Below are 17,201 nucleotides of genomic sequence, written 5' to 3' on the forward strand. Positions count from 1 at the left end.
GTTTCATGTTGATGCTATATTCTAAATATTTAATTTAGAAAAAAAAACAAACTAAAAAGTTCGCAGACTTCAAATTCACTTTTGTACTATGGCTACTTCACCTAAGTTTCTTAAACAATAGAAGCCACAACCGCAAAGGCTCAAGGGCTAAAAAATTTTACACGTCCTAATATATAGGCATATAATATATATGCATAAAATATATGTATATATGTATATACATATAGTAAGGCGTCCAGGAATTGCTGTAATCTCGGTTATTTTGAACGTGTGAAGCAGTTACCAGCAATTTGTTCATGCTATTTTTCGCCACTTCGCTGAGGTTTGTTGGTTACAAAATTTCACGTTATATATACATATACATTAGATATACATGTGTATATCGTGCTCATCACTTTGAACTTAGTCCGCTCTATTTTTATTTTATCGATAAAACTTACGAGCGTTATCATTTTAAGAGGTTTGACATAACATGCCTATCAGGCGAGTAAAATCTCACTGTTTTATTAATTCTTTGGAGCAGAAGTATAAGTTTTCGATAGATGATCAGATTTGCTAATTTTGTTTTCTTGACGTTTTACGACATTCTGAATCGTTTGGCACTAAAAATGGACAATGTTAGACAAAATTTGACATTGGATTTAAGCCATCAACTCTCCTGAAAAAAATGGAAATAACTTAATCATTATTTATAAGAAATTATTTAATAAGTAATAGTTAAAATATATAATTATCAATAAAATATTGTGAATTTATATCGAATGGAAAAACAACTACTGAGTTGTTTTTTCCAACTGCCCTTGTAGTACAACAAGTCCCTTTTCGGCCGACTATTGTAAATTCATCAAATTTATTGAATGTCCTTTACTGGACAGTTGTAAATATGAATAATAATAATAAAAAAAATATAGGATGAGATGGGTTTGCTCATCTTTACCCAAATCAGTACGATTTCCAATTGATATCTTTCAAACAGTTTTGAATTTCCTAAATTGGAACAATAAAAAACGGTTCAGTCGATCGTCGAGCAGAACTAACCAAACGAGTATTATCAAGCTGCATCAATAAGCTTTTACATTTTTCAAATCAGTGCAGGCGTTTTTGAAAAAACGCCGAAGAAAGATCAAATTTGGGCTCACTTACACACACACACAGTACTTTTTCCTAAAAATAATAAAATTAGCAAATCAGGTTTGTAGAGAAAACATGAACTTCTCTTTCAGGAATTCACTAAACAAATAAGTACAATCGTAATGCATCGCATGTTGTTTAAGGCCACACGAAATAATAAATAATAATTTGCATTCCTGTTCGTATATTTCTGTATCATTTACTCGTGCGAAATGTGTTCATTTTCTATGCTGCCAAATCGTGTTAGCAATTATTTTATGTTATAGACAATTATCCTTGAAGTATAATTATTCTCATATCATAGACTGTACTACTAAGACTTTAAGCTTCTATTATCGAAAATGAACCAAAAATAAAACACCCATGCCAATTAATAATATACGAATGACTAAAACTTGCCACATTACAAGAAATGCTATATCTATTGTCTTTTTATACATCCAATTTTAAGATGTCCAATCTATGATTTAATATTCGAATAAATGATAAATTTAGTGAATTATAAGCTAAGTTGTCGCCATTATATTAAAAAATATAAAATTAATTATATAAAACAAATTTATATAGATATATATTTGAACAGCAATCAGAAAGTATTTGTTACTACCTCCCTTTTTAAGAAGGCTGTCCAATAGTTGTCTTTTCTTTTTGAGATAAAATTTTTACTTTTCACACTTGTAAAGTGTGATACTATTTCCCCTTGAAAACGTATTTGGTTGTTTATTTTCAAGTGAAATTGTATATCACTACTGCTTGATATCAGGTTGTACATGGTTTTCACAAATTGCTTCACGAATTCTCATAACATTAATATAATTAAATAAAATGTACTTAACCAACTTATATATTATTTAGACGATTTTTCAAATAAATTATTGTAGACTTCTGGATTGAATGTCTTCAAGTTTAGTACACTAGATTTTACATGCCTACAGCATATGTTTTCAAACATTTTCTCTTGTAGACACTTCACGACGTTTTCCGCTTTTGGATGAAATATACTAGTCTGATATGATTTTTTGTAAGTTTCTAAATGTACTGAAGATTGATATTAAAAATTTAAAGATAAAACATACGTCAATTTGGCGTATATGTAATACAGCAATACCTACAAAAAGCGATTTTGAAATCAAGTAGAGATCATAGTTAAGTCATATCATAAGTTTATATCATACTGCTTGATACTAAGATGGCCGAGATTAGGTTTGATTCTCAATAGTTTGTGGCTCAATATTTGATAATCAATATAAATATCCGTTAATGTATTATAATAATATTTTTTATGGTGTTTGTGCAATTTGAATCCCGTTGTCAAATTGCATCACATATTATAAAATTGATAAATGCTTTATAAGCCTGCTACCTACCGAATAGACAATGTCTTGGCAGTGCAAACGGTTTCATCTTTACATCGTAGAATATATAGGACAGAATATACTCAAATATTATTTATTGCAGCAGAGCAATACAAGTAATTGCCTGCATTTCATTTGTCAACATGTTGCTTAAGTCTCAGCAAGGAACGTTATTAATTCTGCTCACGTTTAGTAATTTTATACAATAATTAATAATTAGTAATTTGTATAAATCATTTTATGTTTTGGTAATTAATACATAAATTTATATATTTAGAAAAATACATAAAATTTGGCCGAAAGACAATGGGTCAAGTAACGTTTTTGCTTTTGGATCATAGGTTTAAGAATTAATGCCATTAATTTGTTAATAACCTTCCAAAGAAGAAGTTTTTGATTTCGTCAAATAATCCAACTGTTATTTTTATGCTTCTCGACGATTCAAGACATTTTGAGTTGTTTGGCATTAAAATTGGTGAAGGTATGTGTGCGTTGTAAGTTTTCCCAAAAACGGCAGCAACGAAAACTAGCTGTAAGTGGAATTCTGTCTTAAGGCAATTAGGGCATCGTGCCTTAAGGCAAATTGCTGGAACTTCCCGTACCAAAAATTATTATTTTTTTTTAAAACGATTAACATTTTTGAAAAAAAATTACTTTGAAAAAATAAGATTTTTGAGAAACTATAAATGGACAAAAAATTAGTTTTTTTTGAAAAAAAAATTTTTTTAAAAAAAATTTTTAAAAAAAAATTTTTTTTTTTGAAATATTTTTTTTTTTCTTTATTTTGACATATTGTGGAAGATCTGAACTTTTTTTCAAAGCAATCGTACTGCTTTAACAAACTACATAGGGACAAAATATAAAGCGCGTAAGCGCCGCGTCGCTGTCTAACGCATAAGCATTGGTACGGAACCGATAGGAATGTAAATAAAATTTATACTTATTGTTTAAAATCTCTATAAAATGTCTGATAATTTGATGTGCATATGTCTAATGATCATTTTTGACCGCCAAATGGCTCATTTTTTTACTTTTTCCTCTATATCTCCGAAACCGCTTGACCTACCTTCATGAAAGTTGTATCGATTCTTCACCTTGTCAATACAAGTAAAATGTTTTTTGAATTATTAAAATCGGACGCTCCGTTCTCTTAAAAACTGAGTTACCGTTTTCGGAACTTTTTGCCCCGTATCTTCGGAACGGCTTGACCTGCCTTTGCCAAAAACTAATCAGCACGCCTCCTTATCAATACGGATCGAATGTTTTTTCAATTATTCAAATCGGTTGATCCGTGTTCCCGAAATCGTCGACGAAAATTTGTATCCGCACATACATACACACACATACATACATACATACACACACACACATACACACACACACACACACATACATCCATTTTTTCTAAGGTATGCCAAAATGTTCAGAAACCTCTGAAACGTAAAGATATATAAAAATTTTCATTTTCGATTTTTTTGCGATTACTATAACTTGCCCTACGGGAAGTTAATTATCTAATGAAACTCGACAAGGACTCTTATTGATTATTTTTTTTGAGACGATCTTTCTTTAGATTTAGAAAAAATGTGCAAAAATTTTCTTCAACTATTCAATCTGATGTCATCATACTTAGACGTCCAATCATTGGATTGGCATTCGATTCAGACATTCTAAGTACTTCCAAAAATTTGCTGTTCCATATGGAATATGTGCAGATATTAAGAAGAATAATGTAATTATTTACACATATCAGGTAATACATGCATGCAACTTGCTTTAACGCAAAGTGCCACTTATACCAAGTTTATTTTATTCGGTAATTTTTGCAAAGAAAATAGGTTCACTTTCGGTTATTTAATATGTAAGAGCGCTTATTCTCGACTATATGATTCATCAGAACAAAGACAAAACATTTGACAATATTCCCCCTTGTCGTCGATGTATCAATCCATCTACAACAAGAAACGATAAACAACGTATCAATAGTCATATTCTAAATTAAACTCGTAAATTCGAAAATTTCTCTCCGATTTGTCACCGAAGTCGTCTTACGTTCGTCTTCGGCAGCAAACAGCTGAAATGACGCATAGAGGCGCTGATGTGTGATATATTATTTTGGCATCAATTTATTTATAGTACACCTTGAGTCGTAGGTACTGATTTTGACAGACAGTGATCTGATCGGCCTAGTTTAAGTGATTCATTTCACATTTCAATATTTTCATCTAGGGAGGCATTGTACTCATCAGCGAGGAGACAACCGATAGGCTGATGCCGAAATTCGATGCCGACATGCCCGAGGAGATGTGCAGGCGGGTGCATTCCATCGGGGAAGGGACTCTCGAACAGTTGGAGGATCTACTTCATTTGGTCGCCACTAAACAGGTTATTAATTTAATTAATTGATTTATTTATTTAAATATTTATTTATTTCTTCAAGATTTCATTAGATGACGATAAACGTTATAACAAGGCTCTCATATTTTAGTATGCTATTATATAAATATTAAGAGAAACATAAAGGTTGAACTAGTGGCATCGTAACTTAAGGACCTTAATGAAATATTCGCGGAATATTAAATGTTATCAAATAGATAACATTTAATATAAATACTGTAACATTGTCTAATATCTATAACAATTATATAAACCGAATTACAAAGTTAAAATTATTTATTTAAAGCATATAAGTGAGCTTTAGAACTTTACCCAGAACTCAAATTAAAATCTGAATTATCTTCGATACACGAAAAAAAAAAAAAATTTGAAACAAAAAAAAAACAAAAGCAATTGTATCGTCAACACAACTAGAATTTTTTTGAATAATTCAAATCGGATGCTTAGTTCTCTCAAAAACTGCCTTTTATGCACATGGACCTGCCTTTGCCAAAAACTAATCACCACTTCTCCCAATCATTACAAATTGAATGCTTTTTGGATCATTCATATTATATAGTCCGTTCTCTCAAAAACTCGATTTCTATTTTCTGCACTATTTGCTCCGTATCTCCATAACGGCTGGACCTGCCTTTGCCAAAAACTAATCAGCACATCTCCATATCAATAGGAATCGAATGTTATTTGAACCATTCAAATCGGTTGATCCGTGCGTCCAAAAACGTGGACGAAAAATTGTATCCATACACACACACACATCTATTTTTTCTGGGCAAATATGTTCATAAACCTCTGAAACGTGAAGATATGCAAAAAATTTTTATTTTATATTTTTGGCCCATTACTAAAACTTACTCTACGGGAAGTTAATAATTTCATTTGAATAAAATGAATTTGTTGATTATAATTCTGATTACAATTTTATTTAAGATATTTTCTATTTATATATATTTAAGATTTTTTTAAAATAATGCTATTTAATAAAAATTATTACTTACTACAATTTTGATATTTTTGGGAAATATGACACGGGATGACTTCCTATATAGGAGAATCATCTGGCATTTTCAATATTTTGAATCTTCTACATTAAATATTTTTGTAAAAAAGTTTTATACAAATTTTGTCTGTATTTTTTATTTATCACTTCCCCGAAGGAGTTGAGAGTTTTCTGTAAGCTAGAAAATCCGATTTGCTTTCGATTTCGGACGTTTCAAATTATTCTGAATCATTTCATGCTAACATTGGAAAAAGTATATTGTATGTATGTGTGCTATAATTGGACTTTTCGTCGACGTTTTTTTAAAAACAGGCTGCATCAATTTAAAAAATTTAAAGGTCACTTGATGAAACTCGTGTTGATTAGTTTTGAGCGGCAACCGGACGAGCCGTTTTTTTATAATTAGTCGTCTGCGTTTTTGACAAAGATCCTGAACCGATTTTGGAAATTTGAAAACCGTTCGAAACATAATAGTTTGGAATTAATTTGCGAAAAATTGTTTTTTTGTGTATTTAATGAAACTTAACATGGCGATAGAGTTCATGGTCTAATAGACAAAATGACACTTACTCCTAGTTAAATATTTTTCAAGAAACAATGAATTAAATCTATTTTAATGGCTATCAAGCTATTTTTGGTATATATAAATAAATTAATTTAACTGTACCTTAAGGATTACTCAAGTAATCCTTGTAGTAGAGCGATTAAGAAGTTCATTTACCTATTATTAGAACATTCTTTTTTTAACTTGAATTTTGTTAAACCTTTGTACCGTCATCAGATGCTAGATATTTTTTTGAATCACATACATACACACACACACACACATATATATATATGTATATATATATATATATATATATATATATATAATAAGCGCACTTCACATATTTTCATATGAATTGCTGAGAATTATTTTTAGTTTGTATGAATATTTTACAAATTTAAAGTAGGAACTGATCTACGAACAGGTGCATTATATAAACACTATTTCGATTTTAGAATGTTTCGTGTAGTATAACTAGAGTTATTATTTTAAATTAATTTATTTTCACTTGCTCAAAAATCCTAAAATAACCATTTGTATGACGCTAATGATATGCGTTTGTGTTATAAAAATTACAATAGTACTTATGTTAATTGAGATAACATATTAACTTTTACCGTAATTTTCCTATTTTATTAATAAATTTCAAAAGCCTATGGTTTCTACATATTTTTTGGTTTCGTACTATAAATTAGCTTACTTACATATGTTATTTAAAATAAACAGTAAATAATAATGTTTTGTATGCCAGATTGAGCTCTTCGATATTGAGGTGATTTGATTCGATATTGATATTTTTTGGAGCAATGTATCCTTTATCCTGTATCCTTTATATTTGTAAAGTCCATTAAGTGCCAATAGTTCTGAAATCGAATTAAACGAAAGCAAAATTTAAGTGGTAGAAATAACTAAAATTGTTGCCAAATCAGTTCAAGGATTACTTTAAAATACGTATGTTTTGTTAATATGTTGATATTCTCGTACCATATGTTATGTGTCACGAACTAATGAGCATTTGTTTGACATTATTATTTAAGTGCGAAATTTAGGCTATTTGAAAGGGCAATAAAATATAGTAAATATATACATTTAGATGTTGTTCAAATAATTGGTACATACGTATAGAATTGTTCGCTTTTTTGCTTTTTTATATTTATTATTTAACCTGATATCAATTTTTATTGGAAAATATATATCGAAAACATTTTCCAAATAAAAATTGCACATTTTGGGCACTGCGGTGTAAAATGGCAATGGGTAATCTCTCATACTATTCTTCCCTTAATTGAGGCAAAGTTTAATTCAACTCATGGACCTAGGGCAGTGATACCCATAATTATTTTATTCTTATATTGGGTTTATCCATCTAACAGAATCTTCAACCTACTTTGCTCATATTCTTTTTATTCATTCGGAAAGTAATTTATTATTATTAATGTATTTTATGCTTAATGAATGTGTGTGTGTGTAGATACAACGATTTCGGGAAGACGATCAACCGATTTGAATAATTCAAAAAACATTTGATTCCCATTAATAAAGAGACGTGCTGATTAGTTTTTCGATAAGGCAGCTCCACCCGTTTCGAAGATACGGGGAAAAAGTGCCAAAAATGGTAATTCAGTTTTTGAGAGATCGGAGCGTCCGATTTCGAAAACTGAAAAAGCATTTTACTTGTATTGACTAAATGAAGAAATGATCAAATTTTTGGGAAGGCAGATTTAGCGGCTTCGAAGATCGTGTAAAAAGGTCAAAAAAATGGCGTGTGGGGGTCAAAAATGATCATTAAACATATGCACATTAAATTATGAGATGTTTTATAGAGATTTTATTAATAAGTATAAATTTTGTTCACATTTCTATGAGTTCCGTATCAATGTTTATCTGTTTATTCTCTTGAACAGTCAAGCAGCACGATTGCTTTGAAAAAAGTTCAAAATTTTCAAAAAAAATTGAAACCTAAAAAAACATCAAATTTTTCAAAAGTCATTTCTTTCAAAAATTTCGAAATTTTCAGAAGTCTCATTTTTTCAAAGTTTTCAAAAAAGTTTAAGCTCAAGAATTTTAATATTCGGTACGGGAAGTTCCAGCAATTTGCCTGAAGACACGATGCCATGTACCACTAGTTTTACTCGTTTTTTCAGTATGAAACTAATAAGGTATGTACCATTTTACAACCCTGATTACATGTGAGAACTTTCAATGGAACATAAGGCACTTTGGAATGTCGAAAGTTTGAAAATTTTAATTTTATAGTTTAACTAGTGGGGCGCATGGCATCGTGTCTTAAGGCAAATTGCTGTAACTTCCCGTATCAAAAATTTTTTTTTAAAAAAAGATTAACATTTAAAAAAAAAATTTACTCTGAAAAATTAGATTTTTGAAAAACTATAAATTTTTGACAAAAATTTCCTTTTTTTTGAAAAGAAAAAAAACTTTTTGAAGAAAAGTGTATTTTGAAATATTTTGGAAATTTTGAACTTTTTTTGAAGCAATCGTACTGCTTTAACTGCATAGAGACGAAATATCGAAGCGCGTAAGCGCCGCGCCGCCGTCTAATAGATAAGCATTGGTACGGAACCCATAGGAAAGTAAACAAAATTTATACTTATTGTTAAAATCTCTATAAAATATCTGATAATTTGATGTGCATATGTCTAATGATCATTTTTGACCGCCAGATTGCATTTTATTTTTATTTTTTTTACTAGGTCTCCGAAACCGCTAGACTTGCCTTCATGAAAATTTGATCAGTTTTTCATCTTGTTAATAAAAGTAAAATGTTTTTTTCGAATTATTCAAATCGATTCGTTCTCTTAAAAACTGAGTTACCGTTTTTGGCACTTTTTGCCCCATATCTTCGGAATGGCTAGACTTGCCTTTGCTAAAATCTAATCAGCACCTCTCCATATCAATACAAATTGAATGTTTTTTGAATTATTCAAATCGCTTCATCCGTGTTCCCGAAATCGTCGACGAAAATTTGTATCCGAACACACACGCACACGCATACACACACACACACATATACATCCATTTTTTCTAAGGTATGCTAAAATATTCAGAAGGTTTTGAAACGTTAAGATATATAAAAATTTTCATTTTCGATTTTTTTGCGATTACTATAACTTACCCTACGGGAAGTTAACAAATAGTCACGTTTGTAAATGTGGTATTAAAAATGTTTATGGTTTCGGTTCCAAAGTTTAAATAAACGATAATAATAGAAGTTCACTACAATAAGCGAACAATGGTCATGGTTTGACCAGAGCCTTTGGTTGCAGGTACATGAAAGCTCTTTACATAGGATAATCTTTTATTCTATTTTTTTCATGATAGCTACAATCAATGCTATCCCCCGATTTCGGCTTGACGTTGAGTTCTGGTACACCCTGTATTATAGATTTTCCGTAACGTTCACAATTGCACGTAATACATACAGTAAGTCAGTTGTGTGATACATCGTCATGTGTTACGGCATTTCGCCCGCACTCTGCCGCCGCCGTCGTCCCAAAAATAACTTCTCATAACAGTCCCAGAACAAAATACACATTGGCTTCGACTATTCGTAGAGAAGTATTTTGATATGTTTATATTCGATGGAAGAACTAACAAACGCCGCGTGTAAAAATAATCACTAAACGGGAATTTAAAACACCAACCGATTTGATATTTCGCGAATTTTGCACGTCGTCGAATTAAAATATTTACCATTTGGTTATCGACCTAGTTATGTGCAGTCGTTAATTTCAATGGACTGATTTATTCGTGTTTGGCCCTTAATGCCGAGATTTGTATAATTATGCGATTCTTAACCGATGCCCAGAGAAACTTTTCAAATGTTTACTGTCCGATTTATAAATCGAGTTTAAAGATAAACATCGGATGTGTTTTCTACCTTGTGGAAATGTAGTGTTTACGCATACTGGCTGAATGTAGTATTAAAAACAAAATATTTGCTCGTCATAACATAAAATTTTCATCTATAACTGTTACAGTTTAAATTCTTGTAATCGTTTGCTCTATTTTCCAATTATATTACTGAAACATTTTTAGTAAACATCCAGTTTAACAAGAATTTGCGATTTGGAATTATTTACTTGTTTCGTAAACCAATGGACAAAAATATTTGCAAATTTATCTTAAAATATTGGGCCAGTAGGTTCCCGGTTCGATATCCATCATGGCCGGATATCAAACTTTTGTGACATCGGTTTTCACTTAAAACCATAAATGGAAATATGTTTACCAGTAAAAATAGCAATTTTTAGACATTGATGCATCAACTTGAAAAGCATCAGTAATAGAGATTTCCTAATAATAAATATTTCAATATACATCGTTATTTTCTAAAAATCATGTAGTTAAAAAGTAATAAATTTGCAACATTAGCTGAAAAATGTCTTGAAGTAAAGAACATTAAAAATTTATGATTCTATCAGACCTAACCAGAAAAATTGTAGTATACTATCGGATTCCAATTATATTCTTACATGAAATAGAAGTCTCTTATTGTCTTTTCCTAATTGGCTTCTTAATTGTACAAAAATCAATAATTTTCTCTATTTTTAAACTTCTCGTAGGGTAAGTTATAGTAATCGCATAAAATCGAAAATTAAATTTTTTTATATATATTTACGTTTCAAAGGTTTGTGAACATTTTGGCATACCTTAAAAAAAATGGATGTATGTGTGTGTGTGTGTGTGCGTGTGTGCGGATACCAATTTTTTGTCGACGATTTTTCAAACACGGATCAACCGATTTGAATGATTCAAAAAACATTCGGTTCTTACTGATACGGAGACGTGCTGATTAGTTTTTGGCTATTTGCTTTGATATATCGACTCCAAATCAGCTATGTAGCGCAATTGCTCAAAAAAATGTTCAAAACTGTAATCAAAATACAAAAAAAAATCAAAATATAAAAAAAATCAAATTTTTCAAAAAAGTTATTTTTTTTCAAAAATTTCAAAATTTCTAAAAATCTATTTTTTTTCAAAGTTTTTTTTTTAATAAATTTAATTTTCGGTACGTTCCGTCCGTACGTACGTACGGAAGATCCAGCAATTAGCCTTAAGGCACGATGCCATGCCCCACTAGTTTTTAACAGTAATCAGAACTGTTGGAGTCCTGCGAGTTGTTGGCTGACTTCTTAAACGGCGTGGCTTCATCAATGGCAACCCAAACGGTTGTCCTAAATCTATGTGAGGAATTTGTTATTAAAATTTTTATTGATGCAGCAATATCAGGCAAGGGCTGTTTGCATTGCTTTCTTATATTTCCAAGTAAAACCGATGTCGCTACTGCTTGACATCAGACTGTCGAAATGAGTATCGTTCATACCTCTCATTTCATATCAAAGAAAAATGTATATTTAACTAGTGAAGACTGTAATTTGATAACTTACTTGATTTGTATGATTACACGTGATTCAATTATTCATTTCAGTAAACTACAATGAAATCTCAAGTGATTTACTGTCGAGAATTGCGATATCAATATAATTATTCTTCGCGTTATTTCTGTTGGCGTGCGTGACCATTCTATATAATCAGGTCAGCTCTAAAATTACTTTTCACGAATACAAAAATACACAAAAATAAAATTTGTCTTGGAATTCAAAAGGAACAACACATATTTCTTGTTACTTGCAAGATCTCTCAAGAAAAAACACTTTGATGCGCTGCAAAGATCCGAAATGTAAATGAAACATACACTACTAATTATATGCTATATATAAGACTAATACGTGGATTTAAAAAAATGAGAACTGACCTTAAAAAGATTTGAACCCTTAGAAAGAATAATGCTGATTCTTGAGATTTTATTGAGTTATCAGATTTTTTGATCCAAAAGGTTAGGGTCAATACGTCGATTACATTTCTTATTCTTTACTTTAATTAATAACATAATTAAAATTATTTATTATATTATCATTCATAATATTATATCAATAATTATAATATGTTCTCATCACTTTTATATAAATATCTTTATTTTTTTATTCTTATTTAAAATGCATTTTCATTGTTTCTTAATTAAAATAAGGGCATCATATCTGTCTTGAATTTAAGTGGGTTGTCTTACTTTTGAAAAAAGTTATTTTTTGTAAAGGATCTATTTTAGTCTTTAAACTGGACAATTGTTTTAAATTTAAAAATTATTTATTAAATTTTAAATTATTGTATCTGTTGTTATTTTGAGTAATGTCTTGATATACTTTTAAAATAATGAGTAAGTAATAATAACATATTTACAAATAAAAATAAAATCCCTAAAGAAATTAATGATATGTGATAACAGTTCTTGATTATATTTCAAACCAAATTAAATCAAAATGTAAATCTTCTGTGCAAATATGCGTTTGCATTTTTATCAGAAGTCGACGAGGTCATCATTAAATTTTTTCATTCAACTTTAATTTACAAAAGCTGTTAAATGATTTCTCATACAAAAATTACACTAATTTTCAATTTTAAATTTTATCATGACCCGAGTATTTTAAAAGTGTGCAGTGTTTGAGGATTATTATCGTCTGTGAGACTCATATTCTTTTTAAAAAAAAACTTGATTGTCAATGAAACAGAAACAATACTATCCTAAAATTATCGTCAGGAGAATTTGTCACGAAACTAAAATAACTCGTGCTATTTCAACAACAAATAAAATCTCTCGCGTTAAGAGTTCGCTTTCATTGTCGACATGAAAACTAATACTTTAAAAATAAAATCGAATATATATCATACCTTGTAATCGGTAGCCAAAATTATTTACATAACGTTCGAAAATACAATGCAATCACAGTAAAAACTATTATTATGCCATACTCAATAACTGATATATGTATTTGTATCAATATATGGCCCAATACGTCTAAATAACAAATTAACTAACTGCGTTTGCCTAGAGACAAGAACTCCTTCATATGTATGAATAACGAATAAAAAACTTTACTACATTGCACTTTATTTAATTTTGTACAAATTTTTACAACATGTACAAGTAGTTAAAATATGTACTCTACAAATCGTTCAAATATTATAATATTATTGAACAAAAAGCGAGCAGGAGCTTTGTTCGATAAATATACTAACAAGAGTTTAGCATATTATTCAAAGCTTTAATGCTATATAGATCTTGAACTCTGTCATCATACAAAGATTCAACAACATCGTCAATTTTTTTTTCAATAATTACGAAGAAACGCCCTGGCCAATCTTTGCTAAAATTAGTTATCTCAATTTCCAACCGATATTTTTCAAACGATTTTTAAATTTTCACAATCGGTTCAGGATTTGAGTTTCGAGTTATAGTTTATATAGTTTTTGGGAAAACGTCGAGCAAATGCCAAATTTTGTTTACATATATACACATACTTTTTCCAAATTTGGTTTCAAGATATTCAGAATAATTTGAAAAAAAAAATGTAAAAATCAGATATTTTGGGGCTAATTTACACTTCTCCACCAAAAAGTTAAAACATGTGAAATATGCCCTGAGGATTGTTACTTTTATCTTTATGATTATGAATTGACTTATAAATCATGATGATAGATAAATGAAACAATTTTTCATTTTCAATTTAAAATTTAATATAAATAAGAAAAAATGTACACACACACAAACTTTTACTTCTAATAGGGTTTATTCGAATGTCTTTTCGTTAATAGCTATTAAAATTATAATGAATGACTATTTATTTTGCAAAGGACAAAAAATCTTTGACTCGGAAGTAGTTGTCTCTTTGCCAATTTTTCTTGAGTATACTTTTGGTAAGTGAACGTCTCTATAAGTTGTTAAAATATCTGACAGCTTTGGCGTAAAATTTACGAGTAAAATAAAGATTTTAATTTATATTTTTGTGAGCTAGATCGTAAGATACTAAAAATTTCCGGTCGGCCTCAAGGATCAACTTCAAGGCCCTTCAAGGCCACTTGAAGGATATTAAAACTTTTAAGGTCATACTTAACCTCTTATTTTATTTTTTCTCGAAAGGATCCGATTTGCTAATTTTATGTTGTCTCGCCGTTTCAAGTGATTCTGAATCGAATGAGAACAAATTCGGAAAAAGTATATGTGTGCATGTATGTGAATCGATTTTTGACCTTTCGTCAACTCAAAAATGGCTGAACCGATTTCAAAAATTTAAAAGCCAATCGATATATATTATGTTTGTAATTAACAGAAAAGTGTAAAATTTTTCGTTCAGGTTCACGCCCACAATCTTGACCCGATTTTAAGAGTTCTAAAGCTGCTCGAAAGACATTTGGAATCGCGTTCATCAGTTTTTGGTAAAGATCGGCCGGGTCATTTCTTCTTAATTAAATGTTATTTTTTTGGCGATTTTGATGAAACTGTTATGTGGCGATAGAGATCGTGGTCTGAAATTACATACTAAAATATTATTGGCCTAGGATAAATGGTTGAATTAAAAAAAATCATCAAATTTTAGAATTTTGTTGCGCGCTTCTGCGATTCTAATCAGAATCATATGTACATTTTTTATCGTTTTTTCTCAATTTTTTTTAACTATTTTTTTTATTATTTTTTTCGTAGGAAACTACAGCTACTCGCTCACACTTTAATAAAATACATTTTTTAAACACGAAATAGATGAAATGAAATTAGTTTAACCATTTATTTTAATTTATACAATTGCAGATATCTCAAGTATATTGGAAAAACATCAACTGGAAATCGTAATGATTATTTTTAGTGAAAGCAAAAATATTATTTTCTGAATAAACAGTTGAACATTTTACCTAATTGTAAGTATCTGAATCTCAATTCTTATTAAGGGGCACAACTAGTGTAACCGCCTAAAAAAAGGTGATTTTTGGGAATTTATATTAAAAAAACTACGTTATCAATCATTTCAAAATTTTAAGAATATACTTATATATGTTTTAAGAATACATAGTGAAATCTTTGAAGGAAAAAATTAAATATATTTTAAGTTATCGTCGATCTCCAACGGCGCGAAAAACAACGGCCCTTCACTGCTGCAGTGATTTCGGCCTTCTACGTGGATAAAATTTAAAAAAAAAAATCTCGTTAAACTAGATGCTATTGTCTGTAAAATGAACTACGATAAAGAAAAAAAATAATAAATTGACAAAATGACGGCGTTTTTTAAAAAAAAGTTGAATTTTACCCAAAATTTTGGTCGTTTTTCGACTGCCAAAATTCGATTTTTGATCCGCTCAAAAAATCGATAGTTTATTTCACGGAGAACTATATATAGAACATGTAAAAAATTTGATAGTGATTGGATCATTTGTTTTTGAGTAATCACTGCAGCAATTTCAGAAAATGCTGTTTCGAGAAAAACGCGTTTAAAGATTAAATGATCGTTTTACTATATACTATATATATACTCTTTAAATGGCTGTAACTCAAAAACTATTCAAGATATAGATTTAAAATTTTGATATGTTATTTTTAAAGGTACAACCTATCGAAATATGGAAAAATTGAAAATTCGATTTTTTGAAAATTTCACACTAGTTGTGCCCCTTAAGTTGCATGCAACTTGTCTTAAGGCAAAATGCTACTTACAGCTAGTTATTATAGTTTTGATCAGATGATCTGAAGATAAAACATAACTAGCACCTAATAGTCATGAAATAAATAATATATATTTAAGAAACATTTTGGTTTGTCTTGACTTGTCATATATATAAGTGTGTGTATGTTGATTAAGAAAAGTATCGCCATCGTTTAATTAATACTACATTCGTGACCAATAAAGTAAATCAGCCAGATACTTGTTGTGTGTTATTTTTCTGCCAATTAGCATATGAGATTCTTTTCGTGCTTAGATCGAGCCACCTCCGCACACCGTATTTTCGTCGGACGAGGCCGGCGAGGTGATCAGAAAGTTATGTCACTCGGAGATACCAGGGCGGGCCATTCTACGCTTCCACGACGTGGAATAGGACGAGGACCGCGGCGGACAACTCGCGACGGTGGCGGCGGCGCAAGGTGGAAAAAAGGCGGACGACGAGAGGCGACGTCAGGTGGGTCGGGAGCGGGCAAACGACACGAAACGCGCCGGTCGAGTGATCTCACATATTGTTATTGATAATTAATTACACATTTATTATTCATAGTGAATAGCGGGGGGAAGTTGACAAATATGGAATAATAGTTTAAACCATACAAGATTAAACTGTTCGTTATTGCTGGCAATCAGAATCACAAAACTATTCTATCAGTCTGTGTGGTAATTAGCATCACTAATGATCATGATCATGTTCAAACATCTCCTTCGATGAGAATACGAGTTTAGTAGAGCTATTGGGGTTAATATTAAGGGGGTATTTTGGTCTACAGGCAAGAAATTTATGCACTTTTTGAAAGACCATTAAAACACCAAACAACATTTTACTATATTTACTATATTTTTCTATAAATTATTAATTATTGATTTGAGAAAATGAAAAACAAAAATATTCACAAAGTTATAATTCTAGAAGGTGATCAAGTGAGGAGTCTCAAAAAATTGGCATACGACCATACCTATAATTTCAACCCTCCAAATAATCAAAAAAAAATTGAGTGTAGCGATTTATAAGAACTTTTTTTCATCCCCCTTCTTTGGTAATACCTAGAAAAAATCGTAAAATTTTTGAAATTTTTTTGGAGAATTTTAGATTTTTTTAAATTGAGGTAAAAAATATATACACATGATATTTTACTAAACCCCTCCCTCTCTCCTACGTTATATTTAATCTCCCCTCCCTCTTTAAGGCTCACGTGATTAATGGA

The 17,201-nt window shown here is 30.1% G+C and overlaps 1 protein-coding gene across 1 annotated transcript in view; it reads left to right on the forward strand.

Moving 5' to 3' along the window:
• Positions 1 to 16,904, forward strand: part of LOC113377985 — a 58,070-nt gene extending 41,166 nt beyond the window's left edge. The window contains exons 7-8 of the mRNA XM_026618465.1: positions 16,253 to 16,408; positions 16,441 to 16,904. Of these exons, the coding sequence (XP_026474250.1) occupies positions 16,253 to 16,369 (117 nt within the window). The 3' untranslated portion in view covers positions 16,370 to 16,408; positions 16,441 to 16,904. The remainder of the gene's footprint in view (positions 1 to 16,252; positions 16,409 to 16,440) is intronic.
• The last annotated feature ends 297 nt before the right edge of the window (positions 16,905 to 17,201 follow it).

Source organism: Ctenocephalides felis, unplaced genomic scaffold, assembly GCF_003426905.1.
Source record: "Ctenocephalides felis isolate EL2017-DRISC unplaced genomic scaffold, ASM342690v1 CF-g0.4_SCAFFOLD_01886, whole genome shotgun sequence".
Taxonomy (NCBI): Eukaryota; Metazoa; Arthropoda; class Insecta; order Siphonaptera; family Pulicidae; genus Ctenocephalides; species Ctenocephalides felis.